This window comes from Neltuma alba, unplaced genomic scaffold, assembly GCF_004799145.2.
Source record: "Neltuma alba isolate B1F8T4 unplaced genomic scaffold, ASM479914v2 tig00013577_pilon, whole genome shotgun sequence".
Taxonomy (NCBI): Eukaryota; Viridiplantae; Streptophyta; class Magnoliopsida; order Fabales; family Fabaceae; genus Neltuma; species Neltuma alba.
Genome location: NW_021637775.1, coordinates 1 through 27265, shown reverse-complemented (window position 1 = coordinate 27265; position 27265 = coordinate 1). Strand labels below are relative to the sequence as shown.

The 27265-nt window shown below is 32.5% G+C and overlaps 1 protein-coding gene, 1 long non-coding RNA gene and 1 pseudogene across 2 annotated transcripts; all 3 read left to right on the top strand.

Annotated features, from left to right (window-relative positions):
• The first annotated feature begins 103 nt into the window (after positions 1-103).
• Positions 104-1674, top strand: LOC114738321 (uncharacterized). Its single transcript, XR_003739527.1, has 2 exons — positions 104-223; positions 1005-1674. It is a non-coding gene; the product is annotated as an uncharacterized LOC114738321 (long non-coding RNA).
• A 13024-nt stretch (positions 1675-14698) lies between these two features.
• LOC114738322 (3-dehydrosphinganine reductase TSC10A-like) lies at positions 14699-18487 on the top strand. The gene is made up of 3 exons (XM_028926361.1): positions 14699-15232; positions 17624-17771; positions 18174-18487. The coding sequence occupies exons 1-3, from the start codon at positions 14699-14701 to the stop codon at positions 18485-18487; spliced, it is 996 nt and encodes a 331-aa protein (XP_028782194.1).
• Positions 18488-25093: 6606 nt separating this feature from the next.
• On the top strand, positions 25094-26816 carry LOC114738323 (3-dehydrosphinganine reductase TSC10A-like; annotated as a pseudogene).
• The last annotated feature ends 449 nt before the right edge of the window (positions 26817-27265 follow it).

The window sequence follows — 27265 nt, the reverse complement described above, 5'->3', positions numbered from 1 at the left end:
TTTTGTACATACAAATCTGTGTGCTCACACAATTCGCTTGTTATTTTGTGTCTTAGACGCACAGGATAAAGTATGACCATTTACCAATTAATCCATCTTATGTAGGTACAATGGAACACAAGGCGTCCATACTAAAGTCACGGAATTCGAGAGGGATAAAGAGTGCCTTGTGTGTGGTCCTGGTGTACTTATTGAAGTGGAGCCTTCAGTCACATTGCAGAAGGTTATTTCTCAGCTCTTGACTTCCGAACCTCTTCGATGTATATTATAAATTTAATAGTTTTATGTTTTCTTAATGCTTCTCTATTCTTGATGTCTTTTAAGGGACTAAACCAAATATGTATGAATATGTGTTATGAAACTGGAACTATTAACATGTACGTTTCACTGCAGCTCATGCCTGGGGGCGCATATACTTTTTTTTCTCTCTTTCTGAGTCCTTATTTTGCCATTATCTTTTTCATCTAATACTGTACGTTTTAAAATGATGTATTTAAATTTAAATATTTTAGCGTGTGGAATTTGCAGAGCAGCTTCTTGTACGTTCATTTGACTTTGTGCCCTTGAAAGATTATTTTGGAAGCACATGAATAATCTTGAAGAGTCAAACCTTCATAGTTACTTGAGTGTTTTTATTACTTCCATTATCGTTTCACTTTTTTTAATTATTGTCTGTATAAAGACCTGTCAAGTGAGGATTCCATATTAGAAAGCAGAAACATTACAATTTTTTTTATTTGGAAACGGCCATGGTCGGATCTTCAGTGCGAGTCTTGTGCCCGCCTTTACCTTGGCTGATTTGACTTAGCTTCACGCAATTTACATCATGAGGAAAATATCCCGTCATCGATGAAATGGTCTGCATCTTGACTCTGGAATTGGAACAGGGCTCATGTGCTAATGATTACTTGTATTTTATTAAGTGAAGTTTTTCTCTTGTGCTGATATGAGTTATCTTTAGCCTACGCCTTTCTAATGTTTTTTAAATCTTATTGTGGAATCAGTTCATTGATCTTCTGGAAGAACATCCTAAGTTGAGGTTATCACGAGCCAGTGTCTCGCATCGGGGAAAAAATCTGTACATGCAAGCGCCACCTGTATTGGAAGAAATGACTCGATCAAATCTGAGCCTAACTCTTTTCAATCTGATGGGTAAACCATCCAGGGGTATTGTTCATGTGAATGGTACAGCCACCACGAACGACCAAAAAGTCTCCTGCCTGAGAAAATTATCAGTTGTTTTCAAGGGAATTGATGGTGTTACAGATATGGACACAGCAGGAGGAGCATAATTTTGCATCAAGGGTTTACAAAACATGAAAGGTTTATGAGATTTGAGAGATCATGGCAGATTGCTAGTATTGTTGAGGCAGAGATAATTGTGAAAAAGGATCTGAGCGTAATGATATTTCTCTGTAAGAATCAAATAACTCCTCAATGTGGTTATTCAATTCAAAACCATATTGATCTAAATAGCCATGTGGTTTGATTATTCGACCCTCGTGGATAAAATTAACGTAGATTGGCCCAACCTCATGAACATTTCTCAGTTTCTTTCTGCAGATTTGTTGCCCCCGGATCATAGCCTACTGGTTAATTTCATTTTATCACATATGCTTAATTATGTTGATGTAGCTCTGGTACATCGTGGATTTAACTTTTAGCTTAAATTTTCTGGGAAGTGGGTTGCCTCTTATTTTTGTGATTTTAGTTAGTTGATGGGGCTGTTTTGATCCTACCTGCAAATATAATTATGATATATTGGTTTTTTTTGTCCAGAAAGTTGGCAAAAAAAAAAACTTGAAAAAAATTATTTATGACTAATAAATAGCGCGGGTTGTCATAAAATTTAAATGGTACTCTCTTGAACATAAATTATTAATAATATTGATAACGAGGTAAATTAAATCATCCGTCGGTCCACATAGGCACAGAATCACGTTGTGCGCGGTGCCTGTGGCATTGCGTGGATTCGAGTCTCTCAACTGCGTCACTCTCCCGCCTAGTACTCCACGCAACACACAAAAGTGAAGGTGAAGACAAGAGAAAATCTCCGGCGTTTTTTTTTTTTTTTGAGCAAAAACAATCTCCGGCGTTTTTCAAGATTGTATAATAATCAATAGGAAGCTCCTGAAGCTTAAATTGGAACCTGAGGAAGAAGCAGAAAATTACTCGTAATATTATACTCTTTCAGTCTTTAATATATGACCTAATTGTTAAGTTGGTTTCGGTCCTAAATATAAAATCTATTTATCATATTTATTAGTTTTTTTCCTAAATCATCTTATAATACTCCCTCAAGTATAATCAAGTAAAGGGGAGGAGGAAGGATATTAAAGAAGATGATTATGGTATTTTGAAAAAAACATATTATATTTCTTATAATTAACTAACTTACTTAACTTCTTTAATATAATTAAATTAGTTAAATAAGTCTCATATTGAGGGCATGAAGAGTACTATTCATACTTTCTTAGGTTTTCTCAGCTGAATCAATCGCCCATCCTCCTCATCAATCTGTGTTGCTGCTCCTCCGCCAGACTCTGAGAAGCCAATGAGGGATCTAGCCGATGCAAGATATTCTTCTTACATCAATTTCCTGCTCATTTTCCTTCAAACCCTGAAATTTCTCCTCCTTCTGTGATTTCCATTGTTTTTTAATGCTTTATATTCGCCTCTCGTCCAATCACTTCGCTCTGCTGACACGAAACTTGACATTAGTCTCTCAGACAATTTTCGTTTTGTTTTATGTTTTTAACTTCCCTGCCAACTAGATGAAACCAACTCAAATAAATTCAGTCTCACATGGCAGTAATGGTAAGAGGAATCAATAGTCATGGGTCCCACAAAAATTTATATTCCTCTGGTCCTATTTATAGGACAGAGAAAGAAGATTTTTTTTAATTCTATTTATAAGGCATTGAGAGAAATTTTTGTATCGATGTACAATTTTATCCCTCATTTATTACTATGTCGACTTTATTTATATGAGATATAATATATATTAAATAAGGATAAAGTTAGAAAGTTATTAAATTTTAGAAAAAATCCCATATAAATACCTATTAAATTCTAAAATTTTAAATAAGTCATTCTAATTTCATAAAAAGACAAATAACTCCGTAGGTATTCATTTGGGATTTGCAATTTTTGACAATTTACCTATATGCCCTTTCTTTCACTCTTTTTTTGTCAGATCAAAGAGAGTTCTTCTCTCTCACTTCAGGCTCTTTTCTCTCTCCCTCATGATGTTCCCGACGTCCTTCTCTCCTAAAACAATTACAGATCCTCACTTTCAAATCATCTTTATCTGAACTTCCAACTTCGTTTTACTTGTTTAGGGTTCATCCGAACTTCCAACTTCTAGAATTATTTTAAATTACCTCTACTTTTCTCACATTACCATTCTTCAATCGTGTAATGGGCTACTTCTCTATTTCTTTGGCTTCCTCATACGACTTGAAGAACACATATACTTTGGGCTTTCTCATTTCTCATTTGAATATATGTAATGTAATTGCTGTCACAGAGTTACTGTTTTTTGGTAAATACCATAATTCTAATGGTCAATTCTATTACAAATGTAGTAAATCATGAAAATTATTGTTAATATGTTTATTATGACATACTTCAGGGGTATTTATCTATTATCTACTAATTTCTCAAAACATTTACCTCATTATTTAATTCTCCCAAAAGGTTATATTTGGTGGAAATTGATTAAGTCAATAGTATGAAAATAGGCAAATACATTTTTCAAGTTGTTAATTACGTTACATGTCTAGTCAACTTGTCTGACTTAGCCTCCCCAAAAATTTGCACCAAGTCTGAAAATGACTAATAAATGTTGCAAAATGTGTTATGAAAATAGTCATATGCATTTTGTAAATTGTTAATCATGTTACACTTTTAGTAAAATTGTCTGAAAATGACTAGTAATAAGTTACAAAATGCATTATGGGAATAGTCAACTTCATTTCACAAGTTGTCAATTACATTATATGTTTAGTATTATCTAGAAATTGCTAATAACAGGTTGCAAAGTGAGACAACCATCCAGTCAAAACTCATTTAGATTAAAAAAAATAAACTTATATCATGAGCACTTCTATCATTAACTTGGGCCTTGGACTTCCAAAATCCAGAAATATCATTCAACCATTAACCCAATCCAAACTCATATTTTCAAATATACGAACTGACAAATCATTTTAGTATAAAGGATGGAGCCCATTAGTCAAAAGTCAACACTTTATAGCATAACACGTAAAGTCTTAAAGATTTCTAGCCTTCTAACGGTCTCCCATATCAGATAGTAGTAATTAAAAATATTAGTTTACAACACTAGAGTAGATGAGCCCTATGTGGCAATATATAATAAACCAGTATATAGAACAAAAGCAAGGAGGCTATACAAGCTATAACAGCACTCTATGCCTCCGAAGCCTTCCCTGATGGGTTACCACCTGAACTATCACTTGAAGATAGTAAAAACCATGGGGGTGAGACAAACGCCTCAGTAACCAGCTTTCTAATTCATCATACATACTAACATGTGATCGTAAGGTATCAAGTGGGATGGTTATTAAATCTCAGGAAATATAGATATATCGATGGAAATATGTATATTCAAATAATCTCAATCATCCAAACCCTTGTTATAGGAGCTAACACACAAATCACATAATTCTATCCCTCACTACAAGGGATCAATCAGATATATAGGCCTATCCCACTCATTGGGGGACAAGTAAGAAGTCACCAACGTCTATCCCTTATTCTAGAGATGAAGGAAGCCAACCAATGTGCATCAATAACGACCTTACCATATGTAACATCTTAAATTTTACTCCACGAATTTAAATATTAAAAAAAAAAAAAGAGGGTTCCCAATTGTTATTTTCTCCGTTTTATTTTGGGTCTTTAACTTTAGTTTACCCCGAGTGACTTCTTTTTACTTTCTCCCGTCATTTTTTCCTCTTCTCCTTCTCTCTCTCCGCGTTCATTCTTCGTTCTGCTCGCGGCGTCGCTCGTCTTTCTCCCTTCTTTCTTCATCGTTTCAGATAGTTTTGGTAAGTAAAACTACTTCTAATTACAAAACTTCCTTCATGAAAGTTGTTCTATTCAGTCAGATCTATCTAATGATAGTAATTTTGTATTGCTTAAAGAAAATTTTTGATATAAAGTTTGGAACAAGTATTTAGTTTTGATGATTATTAATCACAGTATTGTAGATCTGTTATAATAGATCATTTCTACCGGTTTAGATTTGTCTATTTGTTGATTTTAGTATTTACAAATTAATTTTTAATAAAAAAATATGTTATTTATGAGATATATCATATTTATACCGATTAAAATTAAGTTAAATAATTTATTTGGATTGTTTGATATATTCTTAAAATTTTAATCGGTTTAGTTTTATTTATTGAGTGATTAGAGGTTTTAAAATAATTATTGTAGTTAAAGTTTCTTATTTATGGAAAAAAAAAACATATATATGCCATTAAAATCTTGGTTTGATTATTTATATATATAAATATTTGAGACACTATTGAATTTTTGATGGTCCGGTTTTAAGGCTTAAATTTTAAATGTGATTTTTAGAATTTAGAATATACTAATTTCATATTTAGAAATTTTAGAAAATTCTTTTTATTAAAGTAAATAAGTTGAGGGATGTAAATAAATAATTTGGCTTGTTAGAAAAATTACCAATTAGTTCTAAAGTACTTAATTTTGGATTATAAGAGTTGTGAGAATTTAGAATGATAATTAAATTAAATTAGGAATTTAACTAATATATATAAGCTTAATTAATTAGCTTATATTAATTTGTGGTTATATTAATGGTGTAGATTGATTATTGGATTGTTGGTTTGAGCACGGGGTTGACTTTGTAGTAATTCTTTTTATAGCCTTGGTGAAAGGTAACCACTTTCCACTTGTTATGTATGCTTGTATGATGTTTGTGAGTGATTTCAAATTATATGAGATTCTTGAAATGCCATTGAATTATTATTTGAGCAATGAAAGGCATCGTTGTTGAAATTGCCTTGAGATACTTTATGTTATTGAAAAATAGTATGAAATTATGACTTTATAAATTTGTCATGTGGAACAAGAATTTATTGAGAAATGGTTTGAGGACTGGTGTTGATTATTGAAATTTCGAAATCTCGATTTTGATAAATGTGAAAGTTATTATGTTATTGGTAAATGACTATTCTCATGAGTATAAATACGAGAGGGGACGGTGAACGTTGATTTGTGGGAGACATGTTATAGGGAGAATAAGGGGGTGAATTTTTGTACATATTATAGAGGTAATAAGGTGGGAGGACGCCAGATGTACACTGGTTGATCCTTTGGCCCTATCATGTATTGTAGGGTGTATGACACCCCGCTAGTGGACTAGAGGGGGAACCCATGGTCTGATCTTGTGCTCTGTGGATTTTGGCCTATTCACATCACCTGATCAGTGAGCTTATTATGTTGAACTACCAGTCACATGGGACAGTACTAGCCCATGGGTTCAGTCAGAGGAAATAAGGTGTGAGGAAATAAGGTGGAATTGAGAGTGAGATATTGCATTTTGATATGTATATGTGTATATATATATATATAACCATGTGACAATTGTTAATGTTATGATTTTAGTAACTGTTCCACTTGACACCTCTCAAGCACTTACTTGTATGCCTAATGAGTAGGATGGTTGGTTACTGAGGCTTTTGTCTCACCCCGTGGTTTAACATTTTCAGATAATAGCTCTAGGGCTGGTCCGTCAGGGAAGGCAGCGAATGCTTAGCTATCAAGTTTATCTTGTTTAGCCTCCTTTTAGTCATGTGATGAGTATTGTATATTGCCACATATAGCTCTTTTTGCATACTCTGATTTAATCGAGACTTATGGTCTTAATTACTTTTGTTGCTGGGTTGCTTGGGTCTGTAAGCTATGAACCCACAATAACTTTTGAAAGTAGTTGACTACTGTTGGTTTGGACAAATTTTATTCTGAAAATATCATGTTATGGGCTTAGAGATGAATTGTGATGTGCTGGGCTTTGCAAAGCCCAAGGCCCAGTTATTGTGAAATATTATTAGTTACGGTACTCATATAATTTGCTTAGTAAAACTCTTATAATCATGATAGACATTTTGAATAATTAGTTCAGGTCTTTTCTATCATGATTAACATTCTTGGCGAATCAAATTTCTTTTTATAACCATGGTAGCCTTTTCAAATATTATACTAAGATTCTTTTCTACCATGGTTAGTGTTATTAAATTTGGAGTTTAAAAAGGTTAGTAACAGGTTGGAGATAACCGATGTTACACCATATGGTAGGATGGGGCTCAATCCAAAATCTAAATAACAACTAATCATTCACAATATAATGAAAAACGTCTCAGTCTTTTCTCAGTATAATCCATAAGATATAAATCATATATTTTTTCATACTTCTCAATCATAATTTCAAAAATCTCACAAGACAATTTTCATAGCTCAAAAGGTATAACATATCTACTTGAGTTCTAAATAACACATTATTATTCTAAAATAGCAAAATACTCACAAACAACACATTAGCACATATAACAAGTGAAAAGTGGTTACTTCTCGCCAATGCAATAGTAAGGAACTACAAGGTCAATCCTTTGCTCAAATAATAATTAATCTATATTACTAATATAACCACATATTAATATCAGCTAATTAATTAATTAATTAAGCTTCTATATATTATTTAAATTTTTAACTTAATTTAATTTTTATTCTAAATTTTCACAGCTCTCATAACCCAAAATTAAGTATTTCAGAACCAACTTATAATTTTCTAACAAGCCAAAACATTTATTTACATCCTCCAAATTATTTACTCTAATAAAAGAATTTTTCAAAATTTCAAAATATGGATTTATTATATTCTGGATTCTAAAAATCTCATTTAAAATTTAAACTTCAAACCAAACGATAAAAAATTCAATAATGCTTCAAATATTTAAAAATAAATAATTTAATCAAAATTTTAATAGTTATAACTATCATATATATATATATTTCTATAAATAATAAAAATTTTAGCTAAAATAATGATTTTAAAACCTCCAGTTACCCAATAAACAAAACTAAACTGATTAAAATATCAATAATATGTCAAAGAACCTAAATAAATTATTTAACTTAATTTTAATTGGTAAAAATATAATATATATATCTTATATATATTTTTCCAACTAAACAAAATTAATTTAAATACTAAAAACCAATAAATGAGTAAATCTAAACTGATTTAAATTAACTACTTATTTATCTTTAAATTCCTATAATAATATATTATCAAAACTCAATACTTATATTATATATAAGTCTCAAATTTTTTTCTAATTACTATAGTAATACTACTATTAAGAAGCGTAAAATATATAAAAAATATTTATAAAAAAGTTTGAAAGAAAAAAATAATTTTATATGCCTAAATTATTTTTAAAACTTATCCCCTCCTTCAGTGGTCTGCTTCTCTCACTCACACTAATTCTCTCTTTCCGTCTTTCTGTCCTGCGCACGGCAAAAACTGAAATGTGGGGGGATATTTAACACCCCCACATATTTATTAGGGGGAGTTCCCCCTAATAAATTTTAGGGAAAATTGCAAATAAAGACCGTGGGATTAAAAGTCAAAAACGCCCTTCTGCTTTTTTGCAGTCCCTTGTCTACATGCCCTTACTTTATCTTTCTTCACTTTCCAAGTCGTCTCCCTCTTTCTTCATTCTCCGACTTGTCTCCCTCTTCTTGATGATAAACTATACAAATCTCTTGAAGAAATTGAGGCTAACACCATTAGAAATCTCCTTCTTGATGAAGATGGTCCATCTTTTGGTGTTTTTGATGACTCGAGTTTCAATAATTTACCAAAACTGGTGATAACCTGGAAGATTTTGATCTGTTTGGCAGTAGTGGAGGTATGGAGCTGGAAGGCGATGAACATCTAACTATAGGAAAAGGGGCCAATGGTCCAGATAAAGATCCTAGTTGCTTCGGACGTTTTAAACGGAAACTTTCTTTTGTTGAACATTCTTCTAGAACAATTTTTGTTAGAAACATTAACAGCAATGTTGAAGATTCTGAGCTAAAGACTCTCTTTGAGGTGCTTCTTTATTATTTTACGTTGATAGATGCTATGCTAGAATTCTTAAAAAGCATTTTAGACTTTGAATCTTATAAAAAGTCAATGCAATTTCTTGTTTGTTTTGACAATAATATGGTGATGTCTGAACCAAGTTTGATAAGTTGTTGAAAAGAACAAATTGACAAGTTCTGATACCCACTTCACGACAAGTTCAGTAATGCGAATAACAAGTTTAGGAAAGCAAATAACAACTTCTGATAAGCAATTCATAGAAATTCGAGTTACTGTGTTAAGATGACAGCATTTTCAGATTTCTTTAGCAGATGACAAGTTCTGATACACAATTCATGACAAGTTCAGTAAGGTGAATGACAAATTTAGTAAGGCGAATGACAACTTCTGATAAGCAATTCATAGAAATTTGAGTTTCTGTGTTAAAATGACAGGTTCTCATTAGGTTTTCATACTTTTTCTGTTAAAATGATTGGATTTTCACATTGATTTATCAAATGACAAGTTCACAATAGAAAATGACAAGTTTCCATAAGATTTTCATACATTTTCATACTGTTTTTTGCTAGAATTGCAATTTGCATATTTTTGACAGCAACAACTTCTGATAAATATGAAATGACAAGTTTATAATGAAAAATGACAAGTTAAGTATGGCAAATGACAAGTTCCCATAATGTTTTCATACATTTTCATACTTTTTCTGTTGGAATTATAATTTGCACATTTCTAACAGCACCTACTTTTGATAAACACGAAATAACAAGTTCATAATGGAAAATGACAAGTTAAGTATGACAAATGACAAGTTTTCATAATGTTTTCATACTTTTTCTGCTATGATCACAATTTGCACATTGCTGATAGCAACCACTTTTGATAAACAGTAAATGACAAGTCTACAATAGCGAATGACAAGTTAAGTATGTAAAATGACAAATTCCCATAACGTTTCCATACAATTGTAAATTTTTCTGTTAAAATAACAATGTGCAGATTTCTGACAACAAACACTTCTGATAAACAGTAAATTACAAGCCTATAATAGCGAATGATAAGTTAAGTATGTAAAATGACAAGTTCCCATCACGTTTTCATACAATAAATTTTTTTGCTGAAATAACAATATGTAGATTTCTGACAGTAACCACTTCTGATTAACATCTTTTATCATCAATTTCACCTCTCATTTCCTCCTAATGTATAAAATTATAGTACCAGAACTCTCATAAGCCCCTCAAGAAGCATGCTCATATCAACACCAGCAGCAAATGCACTATGATGATCATATCCACTCACAAGTGCATCATCAACCATGAAATCCCAAATGTAAATTGTCATATCATATGAACAAGAAACTATCAAATTCTACATATAAGGTGAGAACTTTATTCATTTAGCACTGTATTTAAGGCTCGTTTGTTTCTCACATCCCACACCTTGATCGATTTATCCACCGAAATACAGTCATCATACTTGATTTCCACAATTTAGAGCTTTTTTGCAATTATCAGAAGTTGGTGCTGTCAGAAATGTGCAAATTGTAATTCCAGCAGAAAAAGTATGAAAATGTATGAAAACGTTATGGGAACTTGTCATTTGTCATACTTAACTTGTCATTTTTCATTGTGAACTTGTCATTTCGTGTTTATCAGAAGTGGTTGCTGTCAGAAATGTACAAACTGTATTTCTAGGAAAAAAAAGTATGAAAATCTTGTAGAAACTTGTCATTTTCTATTATGAACTTGTCATTTTCATAAATCAATGTGGAAATTCAGTCATTTTAACAGAAAAAGTATGAAAACCTAATGGGAACCTGTCATTTTAACAGAGAAATTCAAATTTCTATGAATTGCTTATCAGAAGTTGTCATTCACCTTACTAAACTTGTCATTCACCTTACTGAACTTGTCATGAATTGTGTATCAGAACTTGTCATCTGCTAAAGAAATCTGAAAATGCTGTCATTTTAACACAGAAACTCAAATTTCTATGAATTGCTTATCAGAAGTTGTTATTTTCCTTCCTAAACTTGTTATTCGTATTACTGAACTTGTCGTGAATTGGGTATCAGAACTTGTCAACTTGTTATTTTTAACAACTTATCAAACTTGTTATTTTCAATTATGAACAAAAACTGAAAATTAAAATAGAAATGAAGAATAAAAATCCAGATTTGTTGGGCGTTGTCTGAGCACCAAGCAATCATCGCACACTTGCCGTCGTCACTGCAACCATCTTCGACTTCAACATAGAACTCGGTGACAAACTGGAACCCAATTCCCTGTCGAAGCTAGGCTTCAACAATATCCAGCGAGAGTCTTGTTGAGCTTAATTATTGTTTCCCTTGGCATCCTTCTTCTAAGTCCTGTTATTCACTTGCTTTGGGAGAAGGAACAAAGAAGATGACAGAGGGAAAAGAGAGAATGAGAGAAGTTGGGGGAGATGGGGTTAAGGACAAGGAAGTGGGACTGGAGAAGAAGGAGAAGGAAGGGGAATGAGATGAGGAGGAGGAAAAAGAAGCACGGAGAGAAGGATAGAGGGGAAGAAAAGGAAAGAGAAGGAGAGGATAAGATGAAAAAAAGACAAGGAGAAGCAGAAGGGCGTTTTTGACTTTTAATCAACATTTCATAATTCTTATTTGGGACCGGGTCTCTGACAGCAATTATACAAATTCAAGGACCCAAATTGCGATTTTATATATTCCACGGTCTTTATTTGCAATTTTCCCTAAATTTTATCCCAACCCCCAACTCCTACTTTGCATTGAATTTTGGTGGAAAGTTGACTTCTTCCCCCTTTTTTTATTTAAAAATATTATTATTTTATTTTTTAATTCTAATTTTATTTTTTTTGAATTTTTTTAAACTAAATCTTAAAATAAAATTTAGAATATTACACAAAGCATATTATGGAATAGTCAAATTCATTTTTCAAGTTATCAATCACATTCCATATTTAGTAAAATTGTCTGGAAATGTCTAACAACAGGCTGCAAAATATGTTATAAAAATGGACAAATTCATTTCGCAAGTTATTGATCATGCTACATATTAAGTAAAATTGTTTAGAAATGGCTAATAACAGGTTGTGAAATATATTATGAAAATTGATACTTTCATTTCACAAGTGATCAGCCACGTTACATGATTAGTAATTTTATTCAACTGAATCACCTGAGTTTCGCCTAATTTGTAAATGGCTAATAACAAATTGTAAAACAAGTTACGAAAATGATTAAATTTAATTTGAAAGTCGTCAATCACTTTATAAAACCTGTTAATGCTTTTCATTTAATTTTAGTAACAGTTTAGTCTTTTCACCAAACTTTGCAAATCCCAGATTTCTACCTCATGCCTGTGTGGTCCTTTCACTTATCTACATGACCTATCTGTCTTTTTAAATTTTAAAAGATATTTTTTAGTCATTTTTCTTAAATTTTAAATGAAAGTTAATAAAGTTTAAGATTTTTATCGGTCTGTGTGAAACATACTGGGCTCTTATTTTCACTTCCAACAATGCCCTTTTTCTCTGTTCCATCTACCCATCAAATCCGTCAGCCATTCAAATTTGAAAACGACCCCAAAAAACCTTCATTACTTTTTTAACCCCATTCCACCATCGTGCCCTCCCCAACAATATGTTCAAAATATTTACTTGTAACATTTATACTAAGTTGATGTTGTAAAATAACAAATACATTGTTATATATATTAATTTTTTGAGCGGAAAAAACTATTTTATTACTTATTAAACTTTGATTGTTATTGCAATTTTGCAAATTCTTTTAAATTTTAAGTCACATTTAAATAAATTTTCTAACTTGTCAATTTTTAATTGAATTGTCACACACTCATACTTTTACATCTAATCTTTAATATAAAAATTAGATAACTAATTTATGAATATTTAAAAATTTAGTTGCGTTAATAATTTATAACAAATATGTGTTATTTTTAAAAAATATTTTTTACAATTGTATCACCTCTTTATAAAAGTTTTCTTACTATGTATGATTAATAAGGATATTTTAAGAAATAAATTTTGTAATTTTTTACAAAATAAATTTTCTATTTCTAACTTGGACTCGATAGATATATGCATATTGTATAAAAAATCACGTATAACAAGATCTGATTGAGTAAACCTAATCAATATAAGTAAATTGATGTAAGTTTTGTTTTGAAAAAAAAAAATACTACTTTGCCTTTAAATATAGAAGATAGATAAGATATTCATTTAGTCTTAAGTACAAGACTTAGTTTATTTTACCTCTCAAATTTTGTAATTTTTTTAAGGTATCATATTAAAAATCGACAAGTTGGAAAATTTATCTAAATGTGACTTAAAATTTAAAAGAGTTTGAAAAATTGCAAAACAATCAAAGCTTAGCAAGTACTCCTTCCCTTCTGTTTTATAAGAGGCGGTTACTCAAATGACGTGATTTAAAATGTTAGTTAAAATTAGTTAGGGACAATAAATACGTAAAAAATATAACTTTTTTGTCAAAAATACTCTCATTTATATGAATGAAAGATAATGTGTGAAAATTAAATATAATGATATAAGTAATATGAGTAATTAAATAAGGGTAAAATGAAAAATCAACACATCAAATTTGAGACAACTTCTGAGTGTCTTAATTAAGAAGAAACATTACATACTTCACAATTATAAGGAACAGAGTAATAAAATAGTTTTTTCACTCACAATGTCTTTGTCATAAATTTTATAAATAAATATTTTTAATATATTATGGGGAAGGACCTATTAGTGGAGTGGGGTTAAACTGGTCAATGTTTTCTAGGGTGGTTTTCACATTTCAACTGCTAATGAATTTAGGATCTGTTTGAAACATTTTATAAGTAGCTTACAAGTAGTTTTTTAATAGTGATTTACGGAATATGAGACAAGTATGTGAAAGAAATTTTATCTTAACTTATATGAAACGTATTTATAAGAAATTTTTACTTCTTTGCCAAACAGGACCTTAGTGGCTTGATGGCCTCATGGCCTAGGGGGAAGGGACATTGTTGGAAGTGAAAATGAGAGGAAGGGAGGAACACTAAGAGAGTATTTGTATACCTCTAAAAGTGTTATGTAAAAATATTTTTTCTCAAATTGAGATAAATTTTTTTACATATTTACTTTATATATTATAAAATTATTTTTAAAATTATAGTTTTATTTCATCCAAACAGGCAGAGAAACTGTTAAATATAAACTTTTGTGGGACCCATGACTTTTTGTTTCTCTGACCAGTGATGCCATGTCACTGAATTTATTTGAGTTGGTTTTATTTAATTGGAGAGATCACAAATGACGTGGCACTAGAAGAATTTACCGTTGTCTGCAACTAAGCATCATTTGCTAATTTTACATTTTTTGAATTTTAAATGTACGAATACAGTCAAGCCCCCGACGGTGAGTGAGCCACGTCTTCGGTCGTTGTGAATGATAAATGTTCAATCTTGGAAGGATCGCCCAGCTGCGAGTGGCGTAAGATTACTATAAATTTCCCGCCCATTTCGAAGTTTTCGAAGCATAAGAGAAATGGCGGTCGTCTACTTCGCCCTCTTCTCTCTCCTCCTTCTGCCTCCTCTTGCTGTTCTCATTCTCCTGTACTTCATCGTACGGCCTCGTCCGGTGAAAATCACCATCAAGAATCGCCACGTTTTCATCACCGGCGGATCGAGTGGGATCGGTCTCGCCTTGGCCCGTCAGGCTGTGGCTGAGGGTGCTCGCGTCTCGATCCTTGCTCGCTCTGTGGATAAGCTTGAGGAGGCCAGGAATTCGATTCGCCTCTCCACCGCCATCGATGTGGCTGTCTACTCCGCCGATGTGCGCGACTACGATGCCTTGAAGCGGGCCGTGGATGAAGCGGGGCCTATTGATGTGCTGATTGTGAATCACGGGGTGTTTTGGGCCGCGGAGATCGAGAAGGAGGAACTGGTTGGGGTGAAGTTCATTATGGACGTGAATTTAATGGGGAGCTTCAATGTGATCAAGGCTGCGTTGCCGGCAATGAAGAACAGGATGGACAGGGGCCCTGCTTCAATTGCTATTGTGTCGTCACTGGCTGGGCAGGTATTTGTCCAATACTTTGAAGGCATTGTTTGGTTCAATGTAGGAGAAGGGAGGGGAGGTGAATTAAAAGGAGGGAAGAGTATGAGTTTTGTTTGGTTGGAAAAAAAACATATATCTTGAGACATCATAAATGGATTATAAATAATCATATATCAAAATAAATGTCAATAAAAAATATATTATAATCTTTAGCATATTATATAAATTACAAATAAATTTATACTACAAGTTTTAAACTATTCTATTATTAATTATATAACGTGCGTAACTTTACATGTTTAATTAGATAACATATAGAGTTTTGTATAAAAAAAATGAAATTGAATTAAAATAGGTATATATGGACATGCATATCAATAAATTTGGAAGATTAATGGCAGTGGGAAGATCTCAACGACTTCAACTCATATAAACCAATAAAGAATAGCTTTATACATAATGAACGAATAAATAATATTGATAATATTGATAAGATGAATGAGATGGATGATCAGACAAGAGGAAAAGATGTGGAAGATTAATAACAGAGAGTGTGGGAAATAATGAAATGAGAGAAAGAAAATATGCAGGAAAAAAGAGAGTCTCCGTATCCGTAGAAAAATAGTAGAGGCTGAAAGAAAAAAGAGTAAAAAAAGAAGCAAATAGTAAAAAAAAGTTTTTAATGAAAAGGATAAACTTAGAATATTAAAAAAACTAAAATTTATAATTTAGTCAGGATGAAACATAATATTTCTCTCTCCTCTAAAAAAACTCCAAATTTGGAGGGGGTAAAAGGAGGGGAGGGGAGGACTAAAAGGAAAATTTTTTTTTCCTCCCCTCCCTTTTATTTTTCTGAACCAAACATAATTTCTCCTCCATTCCCTTCCCCTCCTCTCCCCTCTCCTCCCAAAAACCCTTCGACCAAACAATGTGGAGAGGATTAATTACTAGGTTCTTTTGAATTAGTGATTATAAAAGTAGCTGATTATCAATTTGACTTTTAAAAAAGTTAGATTGGGTAAAAGTTAAATTTGGTGATATGAATTGTGTTTGGATTGGATTTTATAAAAGTTAGTTTGTAAACGTTAGATTAGGTAAAAAGTTATTTGGGTTATGATTGAATAAAAATAAGTTTAGTTTGTAAAATTACCAAAATGAGTATAAATTTTAATAAATAATAAAACATGATAAAAAAATAAATTTACATAATACAATGAATTTAAATTATTTTAATATGAAGAAATAAAATTTAGTGCTGAAATATATTTTAAAATATTAGAGATATCATAAAAATTTATTGTGATTATAAAGTGAAACATAATTTTAATGGATAAAATATTTTTAAATTTAAATTCATGATAGAAAGAGAATAAAAATAATAATAAAATATTAGGTGTGGAGGAGAGGAGACGAGAGCCTTTCGAATCTGAATCTGAATCTTGAGAGCATGAGAGAAAGAGAATAAAAATAATATTTGTCCTCATTAATTACTTAATATATTTATTATCTCATTTCTCAAACCATCATCTTCCCATCACACATTCTCTCTTTTTCATGTTTTTTTATTTTAATAATTTTTTTATTCTCTCTTTTTATACTTTATCTTCTCCATAAATAAGGACATTTTAATGAAAAAACTTCTAATTTTTACACGTTTATTGTCTCTCACTGATTTTAAGTAACATTTTGATCTGCTTATAACATATGTGACGGAGGGAGTATTATTTATGGTCTTAAAGTGATCTGTGTACGTGAGAAATGGGATTTGAATATGTTTCCTCGATAAAACTGCGTTGGCAAACATCTACAAATGGTTATAATTTTGGCTTTCTATATAAAGGGGATTTTTTAAAATTAAACTATCCAAAGGGGAAGTCTTTCGTTTTTAACTTTGGGACATCAATTCAAGGCTTTTCCGTGTAAACATTTGCATAAGAGGGAAGACTGTCACTCTCTTCTTCGGTAGAAGTTGCTTCAAATGTTGCTGACATATCATGCCAATGCCGGACCAGTGTATCTAATGTTCATTTGAAAAACTTATTATTTACTGGTTATTAGACAAACTCGTGAAATAGAATTTGTACATCAACTGTGTTGAGTGTTGCTACTATGTTTAAAATCATTCTAGGCGGTTTTGGATATCCTGTAAGCAATTACTAGAATGTGCCCTCTGAGAAATGTTACTGGCATGGAATACGTGGCAGAACTCAAAATTGTAAGCCTGCAAACTTAAACCATGCATCTACATGTAGATGGATTATCAAGAATGCTTGAAGTTTTCGTTCAAATAATCATTGTAGGATCATGTATGCTAATTATCTCTTTCCTCAGATTCTAAAACTGTTAATAAAATTTACAAGTTAGTATTGTGAAGCTATATATCTGTTGACGTGAATTTATGTTTATCTGTAGGTGGGTATTTATGGTTATACAGCTTATGCTGCCAGTAAATTTGGGCTTCGTGGACTGGCAGAGGCATTGCAGCAGGAGGTTATAGCGGATAACATTCGTGTTTCTCTTATATTCCCTCCAGACACGGACACTCCTGGTCTATCGGAAGGTATTGAATAGTTTTTGAGCTTATTTATTTACATCATTTTTGGTCTTGGTAATTTGTCAGTGTTCATTTTGTACTGGCAATGAGTTAAGTGATCTTGTTTGTTCAAGCCGATCATGGATGTGAGGAGCCATAATCTACAGATCAGAATACTTGAATCCATATTTCAAGCTGATTGTCATACTTAGTTAAATATTTCCTTTTGGTGGGCATTGACAGTACATAAAAAATTTTGTTCCTAATTATTGCCTGCAGGTTATGGCGTCATGGAATTAGAATGTCAAAATTTGTTCCTTTTGTATGTAATGTGCACCAAGTATCTGATTATTTGATCCCTTGTCAGTTTTTTCCTCTTCTTTTTTACGTAGTCAAGCGAATTGATAAACTGAAACATGCTCTTCACAGAAAACAAGAAAAAACCACAGATAACCAGTTTAATTGCGTCCTCTGGCGGTTTAATGAAAGCTGATGAAGTTGCTCGGAGAGCTTTAAATGGCATCAAATCTGGCAGCTTTCTCATCCCCTGCAATTTTGAGGGATACTTGCTGGCCTTAGGAGTTTCTGGATTTTCCCCACAAAGCTCGTTCTTGATGGCTTTTGTTGAGGTTTTTGCTGCCGGAATATTACGTCTTGCTATGCTATTTTTCCAGTGGGACTGGTACAGAAGTATAGAGAAATTCCATGCCCAAAGGAATGCAGGAAACATCCCGCCCTTATAGTCTAATTTATTCTAGGCAAGGTATCTACCTCATATGCTAAACTCATTTGGTTAAGATTAGAGAACTTCAAATTTGGTTGCTTGCTTGTGTAATTATGTTAACACACGATTGTCATGCTGTTAACCTTTTTATTTGGGTATATAGTTAAAAAAAAAAAGAAAAGAAAAAAGAGAATCAGTTTTCTTCCTTTGATTTTTATTTTCCAAACGTTGCAAAATTCTAATTCCTGAAGATTTTTTAATGGAATTAACCTTGTGCTCTGCTCTCAGTCTTCTTGCACTCGGCAAGGTTTACAATCTTATTTTTATTTGTGATAAGAACAACCTCCTCCCCCCCCCCCAAAAAAAAGAAAACCAAAAAAAAAAAGGTTTGTTCTATTTTTCATAATCTTAACTCGGCAATATCACTTTCATATGATTTGTTCTAAAATGGTTGATTTTTCTTGGTGAGATCATTTGCATACAGCAATGCTGATCCTGTAACATTATACCCTTGTTTTTTTTTGTAGGCAACTAGATATTGTTAGGTGGATTTTTTTCACCTGAGTTTCTGCTATCATGTCTGTGGTCTCCTGAAGCTGCTAAAAGACTAAAAGCTTATTCAAATTACAGTCCTGCTATACTTGTGGTATCGTTGAACTGTTCTTCTATGAGTTCCAGACAATCCCCCAATGAGCTGATGCTCGTCCATATGGCGTGTTTTCAGACACATGAGGATATGGTTTTGTTCCAGTCTGTTCAATGTTGACACTATGATTTATGATAAACGAGAACTCATTAATTTTGCAGTCGGAGTCAAGGTCCAGTTCAGGTTTGTGGTTTCTTTACCTCATCCATGAGAACAACTCATTGTTAAGTATGCTTGGTGGAGGGTAGAAAGAAAGTGGAGGGGAAAGGGAAGGAGATGATGTGATTTTCAGTCTATGTAGTTGGATGTAAGTCGCATACAATAGTCTTTCAGTGAATTCTGATACACTAGACTATTGTAAAAATAATTTAAAAATAGGGTTAATATTATTTTGTCTCTTGACCTTCTTTTAGTTTTCATTTCAGAAATTTGAAATCAGTGGTTTTGCTTCTTAAAACTTGATTTTATTTTGGTTTGCCTAAAGACTTCTAGGGATCAAAACCAAAAATACAGATGGGATTAACTCTTAAAAATATGAATGAGAATTGTATGATGTATAAAGTGGGTAACAATAATTTGAATGGAGAAACATAATTTTCCTGGAAGGGAAGCCAAATAGAGAAGCGTTAAAAGAACCAACATGCTAAGCAGTGTATTAATTCATAACTTTGATTTTCCCAAGATAGATGGATGGATAGATGTTATTTTAAAAACTTGTTTTCTTAGGCTAAATTTTTGTACTGTAGGTCTACCTTTTTATTGTACTGTGTGAACTTTCTTTTTAATTAATGATCATTTTGTCGTGGGTTTTTTTGGGGAAAAAAAAAAGCAAACTGGAGGAACGAAATACCATTTGATCAGAGTTCCAAAGGATTATTCATTGTTTCATATGAATCTTATTTTGCCGTCCCAATCTTTCCTGTTTCTATTTTTGGTGAGTACTGTCCTCACAAAGTTTTAGCGCATCTAAAACGATGATGATTGACAAAGATCATGGGAAACAGTTAATAAAAAAGGCAAAATAAAAAGACAAAAATATTAATGTGCTACAGAAGTAGAGAATAGATGTGAGAAAGGTATAACTGGGTATGAATCTACGGCGGTGCTTGTTTACCTCCATTTAGAATAATGCTTTTGCGCTTTACAGAAAAACTTAGAAAAATTGCAAATAAAGACCCCCTAATATATAAAATGGCAATCAGGGACCCTGAATTTGAGAAACTGCTCATAAGGACCTGGTCTCAATTTGCAATTATGAAATCATGGCCAAATTACCAAAATACCCCTCTTTAATTTTTTTTTTTTAAAAAGAACACCACTACCTCGCCGGAATCCGGCCGCCGGAGCTCCGCCACCTCGGCTGCCAGCCGCCGGAGCTCTGATGCCGGTGGCCTTCCTTTGTTTTTTTTTTTTGAAACTGTTTTTTTTTTTAAATTGGGGGGAAGTGAGGTTGGGGGGATTTGATCCCCCAACCTAATGCTTCTCAAAATTAGGAATGACCATTGAGCCAACAAATTTTTGCTAACATTATAATACAAAAAAAATATAAGTTAACTCATTTACTCTTATTCCAGGTGATAACAATAATACATTTGAAAATAACAAGTTCTGATTATAAAATAACAAGTCTGGGATTAAAATTTAACAACACGTTTTTTTTATAACAACACACTCTGTTGCAGGTGATAACAACAATACATTTGAAAATAACAAGTTCTGATTATAAATAACAAGTCTGGGATTAAAATTTAACAACACGTTTTTTTTTTATAACAACACACTCTGTTGCAGGTGATAACAACAATACATTTGAAAATAACAAGTTCTGATTATAAAATAACAAGTCTGGAATTAAAATTTAACAACATTTTTTTAAAAAATTATTTATATTATGATTTTGGAAAATAAATTATTTAAACTTATAAAAATATTTTAATATATTATTTTTTCTAAAAAATACTTTTTAATCTATATATCTATACAACTCATTATAAATCAAACTACTTCTTATAAATTATAAAGTATTTATAATTAAGTATTTTTAATCTATAAATCACAGTATAAATTTTATATTATTTCATTCTTTAAATATTAAAATTTATTATTAAGTATTTAAATATTATAGTATAATTTATTATTTCATTCTTTAAATATTAAAAATAGTTTTATATCTAAAGAATAAAATAGTATTTTTAATTATAAATTAGAGATAAATTTCATTTATAAATTAAGCAATCAAAAAGTATTTTTAATCTACAATAAATTGTACTATTATAATTTATAAGAAGTAGTTTGATTTATAATGAGTTGTATAGATATATAGATTAAATTTTTTAAAAAAAAATTAAAAAAGTGTGTTGTCATTTTCCCTAAATTTTATTTATAAATTTGAACAATAAAAAGTATTTTTAATCTATAATAAATTACACTTCAAGTTCTGATTATAAATTGGAGATAAAAATTATTTTTTTAGCAAATTAAATAGATTTAAAATACTTTTTATAAGTTATAAATAATTTATTTTTCAAAAGTATAAAATAATTAATTGTTATAAAAAAAACGTGTTGTTAAATTTTAATTTCAAATTCTTATTTTATAATCAGAACTTGTTATTTTCAAATGTATTGTTATTATCACTTAGAATAAAATGTGTTGTTATATAAAAAAAAAAGGTGCTGTTAAATTTTAATTCCAAACTAGTTATTTTATAATTAGAACTTGTTATTTCCAAATGTATTGTTGTTATCACCTGAAACAGAGTGTGTTGTTATAAAAAAACATGTTGTTAAATTTTAATCCCAGACTTGTTATTTTATAATCAGAACTTGTTGTTTTCAAATGTATTGTTGTTATCACCTGAAACAGAGTGTGTTGTTATAAAAAAACGTGTTGTTAAATTTTAATCCCAGACTTGTTATTTTATAATCAGAACTTGTTATTTTCAAATGTATGTTGTTATCACCTGCAATAGAGTGTGTTGTTATAAAAAAAATGTGTTGTTAAATTTTAATCCCAGACTTGTTATTTTATAATCAGAACTTGTTATTTTCAAATGTATTATTGTTATCACCTGGAACAAGAGTAAATGAGTTAACTTATATTTTTTTTTGTATTATAATGTTAGCAAAAATTTGTTGGTTCAATAGTCATTCCTAATTTGGGAAGCATTAGGTTGATCCCCAAACCTCACTTCCCCCCAATTTTTTTAAAAAAACAATTTAAAAAAAAAACAAAGGAAGGCCGTCGGCAATCGGCGGCCGGATTCCGGCGAGGCAGTGGTGTTTTTTTTGAAAAAAAATTAAAGAGGGGTATTTTGGTAATTTGGCCATGATTTTATAATTGCAAATTGAGACCGGGTCCTTGTGAATAATTTCTCAAATTCAGGGTCCTGATTGCCATTTATATATTAAGGGGTCTTTATTTGCAATTTTCTCAAAAAACTTCTGCCACGTATTTATTTCATACAATCTCTAGATCTAATTATAAGACTTTATTTATAGTTTATAAATAAGATCTTATAAATAGGATTGAAGATAATATAATAATACAGAATTATCTTTTCACAATTAATCCAGACAGGCACATAATCATGTGAAAATAAATAAATAAATTTTTATATGCATTGCACTTTTGTGCCTTGTTCCCACTGAACATACACTTTTGTGCCCTATTCCCACTGAACATATAAATATATAATTTACAAGCAAATATATGCATTTTTTTCACACTCCTGACACTTTGGGTAAATTATCTACTACCTGATACTAGCGACTAATTTTGATTAAGTTGAATATGAACTTTAACTGGGGGGAAGCTCTTCCAAGAACTTCATTTATTTAAAAGACTTGACTCAAAATTTAGGTGAATGGTCTTTTTTTTTTTTTTTAACCCTAAAATAGGAACTAATTGATAGGTTTATTTCTGGTTCTACATGTGAAGCTTTAATTCATTTTGTTCTTAAATTTACAATATTTTTTTGCCCTATTGTTTGCTCATATTAAAATAAGTTTCCATTAATAGGGTAATTTTCAATACAAATAATTTAAGTGGATATTTTTTAAAAAATAACACAAATTTTATACAAATAACTTAAGGGCTTTGTTGAATAAGGCTTTTTGGGTTACAGAAAAGTTTAGGTCAATTGGGTCTCGCGGGGTTTACCAGGACCAGGGCATGCCTCCATGCCTCCGGGTTCAAAAAGCGCTTACAGAAATACTTACAAAATTGCCCTGCCCAACAAGGTCCTCACATCAGCAGCGGGATTCGAACTCACGACCTTGTGGGTTATGAGTTGACTCCTTACCAACTGGACCAACTCTTGTTGGTGAATAAGGCCTTTGAGTGAACATATTACATATATAGGCTGAGTGTTAGGATGAAATGGTCTGCATCTTGACTCTGGAACTAGAACAGGGCTCATGTGCTAATGATTACTTGTATTTTATTAAGTGAAGTTTTTCTCTTGCGCTGATATGATTTATCTTTAGCCTGCGCCTTTCTAATGTTTTTAAAATCTGATTGTGGAATCAGTTCATTGATCTTCTGGAAGAACATCCTAAGTTGAGGTTATCACGAGCCAGTGTCTCGCACCGGGGAAAGAATCTGTACATGCAAGCGCCACCTGTATTGGAAGAAATGACTCGATCAAATCTGAGCCCAACTCTTTTTAATCCGATGGGTAACCATCCAGGGATATTGTTCATGTGAATGGTACAGCCACCACGAACGACCAAAAAGTCTCCTGCCTGAGAAAATTATCAGTTGTTTTCAAGGGAATTGATGGTGTTACAGATATGGACACAGCAGGAGGAGCGTAATTTTGCATCAAGGGTTTACAAAACATGAAAGGTTTATGAGATTTGAGAGATCATGGCAGATTGCTAGTATTGTTGAGGCAGAGATAATTATGAAAAATGATCTGAGCGTAATGATATTTCTCTGTAAGAATCAAATAACTCCTCAATATGGTTATTCAATTCAAAACCATATTGATCTAAATAGCCATATGGTTTGATTGTTCGACCCTCATGGATGAAATTAACGTGGACTGGCCCAACCTCATGAACATTTCTCAGTTTCTTTCTGCGGATTTGTTGCCCCCTGGATCATAGCTTACTGATTAATTCCATTTTATCATATATGCTTAATTAGATTGATATAGCTCCGGTACACCATGGATTTAACTTTTAGCTTAAATTTTCTGGGAAGTGGGTTGCCTCTTATTTTTGTGATTTTGTTTCGGCTCATATGTATGAGTTAGTTAATGGGGCTGTTTTGATCCTACATGCAAATATAATTATGATATATTGGTTTTTTTAGGAAAGTTGGCCAAAAAAAAAGAACTTGAAAAAAAATATATATTTATGACGAATAGTTAAATGGTATCTTGAACATAAATTATTAATAATACTGATCATGAGATAAATTAAGCTCAGCCGCCGGTCCACATAGGCATCATAGAGTCACGTTATGCCTGGTGCCTGTGGCATGGTATGGATTCGGGTCTTCAACTGCCTCACTCCCACCTAATACTCAACCCAACTTTCAAAAGTGAACGTGAAGACAACAGAAATTTCCAGCATTTTTCAAGCTTACATAATAATCAATAGGAAGCTCTTGAAGCTTAAATTGGAACCTGAGGAAGAAGCAGAACAATTACTCGTAATATTATAATCTTCATGCTTTCTCAGGTCTTCTCAGCTGAATCAATCACCCATCCTCCTCCTCATCAATCTGTGTTGCTGCTCCTCCGCCAGACTCTGAAAAGCCAATGAGGAATCTAACCGATGCCAGATGTTCTTCGTACCTCAATTTCCTGCTCATTATTCCTTCAAACCTGAAATTTCTCCTCCTTCTGTGATTTCCATCGTTGTTTTAATGCTTTTTATTCGCCTCTCGTCCAATCACTTCGCTCCGCTGACATGAAACTTGACATTAATCTCTCGGACAATTTTGTTTTGTTTTTGTTTTTTTTTGGTTGATTTTCTAGTATATTGCTGGCATTCGGAATGGGAGATCTTGTAACTTGTCTAACTAAGCATCCATGCTGATTTTACATTTTTTGAATTTTAAATATACGAAGGCTTTGACTGATATATAAAATTTTGTTAAAAGAAGCTAGCCCATAAGCCCACGAACGTGAGAGAGCCACATGTTCGATGTCTGAAATTGAGACTTCGGCCGTTGTGAATGACAAATGTTCAATCTTGGAAGGATCGCCGTGCTGCGAGTGGCGTAAGAAATAAATTTCGCGACCATTTCGAAGTTTTCGAAGCAAACGAGGAATGGCGGTCGTCTACTTCGCCTTCTTCTCTCTCCTCCTTCTGCCTCCTCTTGCTGTTCTCATTCTCCTGTACTTCATCGTGCGGCCTCGTCCGGTGAAGATCCCCATCAAGAATCGCCACGTTTTCATCACCGGCGGATCGAGTGGGATCGGTCTCGCCCTGGCTCGTCAGGCTGCGGCTGAGGGTGCTCGCGTCTCGATCCTTGCTCGCTCTGTGGATAAGCTTGAGGAGGCCAGGAATTCGATTCGCCTCTCCACCGGCATCGATGTGGCTGTCTACTCCGCCGATGTGCGCGACTACGACGCCTTGAAGCGGGCCGTGGATGAAGCGGGGCCTATTGATGTGTTGATTGTGAATCACGGGGTGTTTTGGGCCACGGAGATCGAGAAGCAGGAATGTTTGGGGTGAAGTTCATTATGGACGTGAATTTAATGGGGAGTTTCAATTTGATCAAGGCTGCGTTGCCGGCAATGAAGAACAGGATGGACAGGGGACCTGCTTCAATTGCTATTATGTCGTCACAGGCTGGTCAGGTATTTGTCCAATACTTCGAAAGGATTATGCACCTTCATTATCAGTATTATTTATGGTCTTAAAGTGTGATGTGTGTGTGTGAGAAATGGGATTTGAATATGTTTCCTTGATAAAAACTGCGTTGGCAAACATCTACAAATGGTTATAATTTTGGCTCTCTATATAAAGGGGATTTTTTAAAATTAAACTATCCAAAGGGGAAGTCTTTCGTTTTTAACGTTGGGACATCAATTCAAGGCTTTTCCATGTAAACATTAGCATAAGAGGGAAGACTATCACTCTCTTCTTCGGTAGAAGTTGCTTCAAATGTTGTCTGACATATCATGCCAATGCCGGACCAGTGTATCTAATGTTCATTTGAAAAACTTATTATTTACTGGTTATTAGACAAACTCGTGAAATAGAATTTGTACATCAACTGTGTTGAGTGTTGCTACTATGTTTAAAATCATTCTAGGCGGTTTTGGATATCCTGTAAGCAATTACTAGAATGTGCCCTCTGAGAAATGTACTGGCATGGAATACGTGGCAGAACTCAAAATTGTAAGCCTGCAAACTTAAACCATGCATCTACATGTAGATGGATTATCAAGAATGCTTGAAGTTTTCATTCAAATAATCATTGAAGGATCATGTATGCTAATTATCTCTTCCTCAGATTCTAAAACTGTTAATAAAAATTTACAAGTTAGTATTGTGAAGCTATATATCTGTTGACGTGAATTTATGTTTATCTGTAGGTGGGTATTATGGTTTACAGCTTATGCTGCAGTAAATTTGGGCTTCGTGGACTAGCAGAGGCATTGCAGCAGGAGGTTATAGCGGATAACATTCGTGTTCTCTTATATTCCCTCCAGACACGGACACTCCTGGTCTATCGGAAGGTATTGAATAGTTTTTGAGCTCATTTATTCAATCACAAATCAGTGCTCATTGTACTGGTAATGAGTTGAGTAGCCTCTTGGATATCATCTGTTATCAATTTGATCTTGTTTGTTCAACCCGATCATGGATGTCAGAAGCCATAATCTACAGATCAGAATAGTTGAATCCATATTTCAAGCTGATTGTCATACTTGGCTAAATATTTCCTTTTGGTGGGCCTTGACCTTGAGTACATAAAATTTTGTTCCTAATTTGCATTATATTTATAAGCGAGTTGTAAAATCAGTCCTAAGGGAATGGTATATATTAAGGGAATGCTCGTAACTCACGGTACAATTATTGCCCACAGGGTTATGGCGTCATGGAATTAGAATGTCAAAATCTGTTCCTTTTGTATGTGATTGTGCACCAAATATCTGATTATTTGATCCCTTGTCAGGTTTTTTCC

What these genes read in the sequence shown, in the direction of transcription:
- LOC114738322 (XM_028926361.1), top strand. Translation starts at nt 14,699, where the DNA reads ATGGCGGTCGTCTACTTCGCCCTCTTCTCTCTCCTCCTTCTGCCTCCT. An exon ending in TGTCGTCACTGGCTGGGCAG is followed by an intron (nt 15,233 to 17,623) that starts GTATTTGTCCAA and finishes GTTTATCTGTAG; the next exon opens with GTGGGTATTTATGGTTATAC. An exon ending in CACTCCTGGTCTATCGGAAG is followed by an intron (nt 17,772 to 18,173) that starts GTATTGAATAGT and finishes TGCTCTTCACAG; the next exon opens with AAAACAAGAAAAAACCACAG.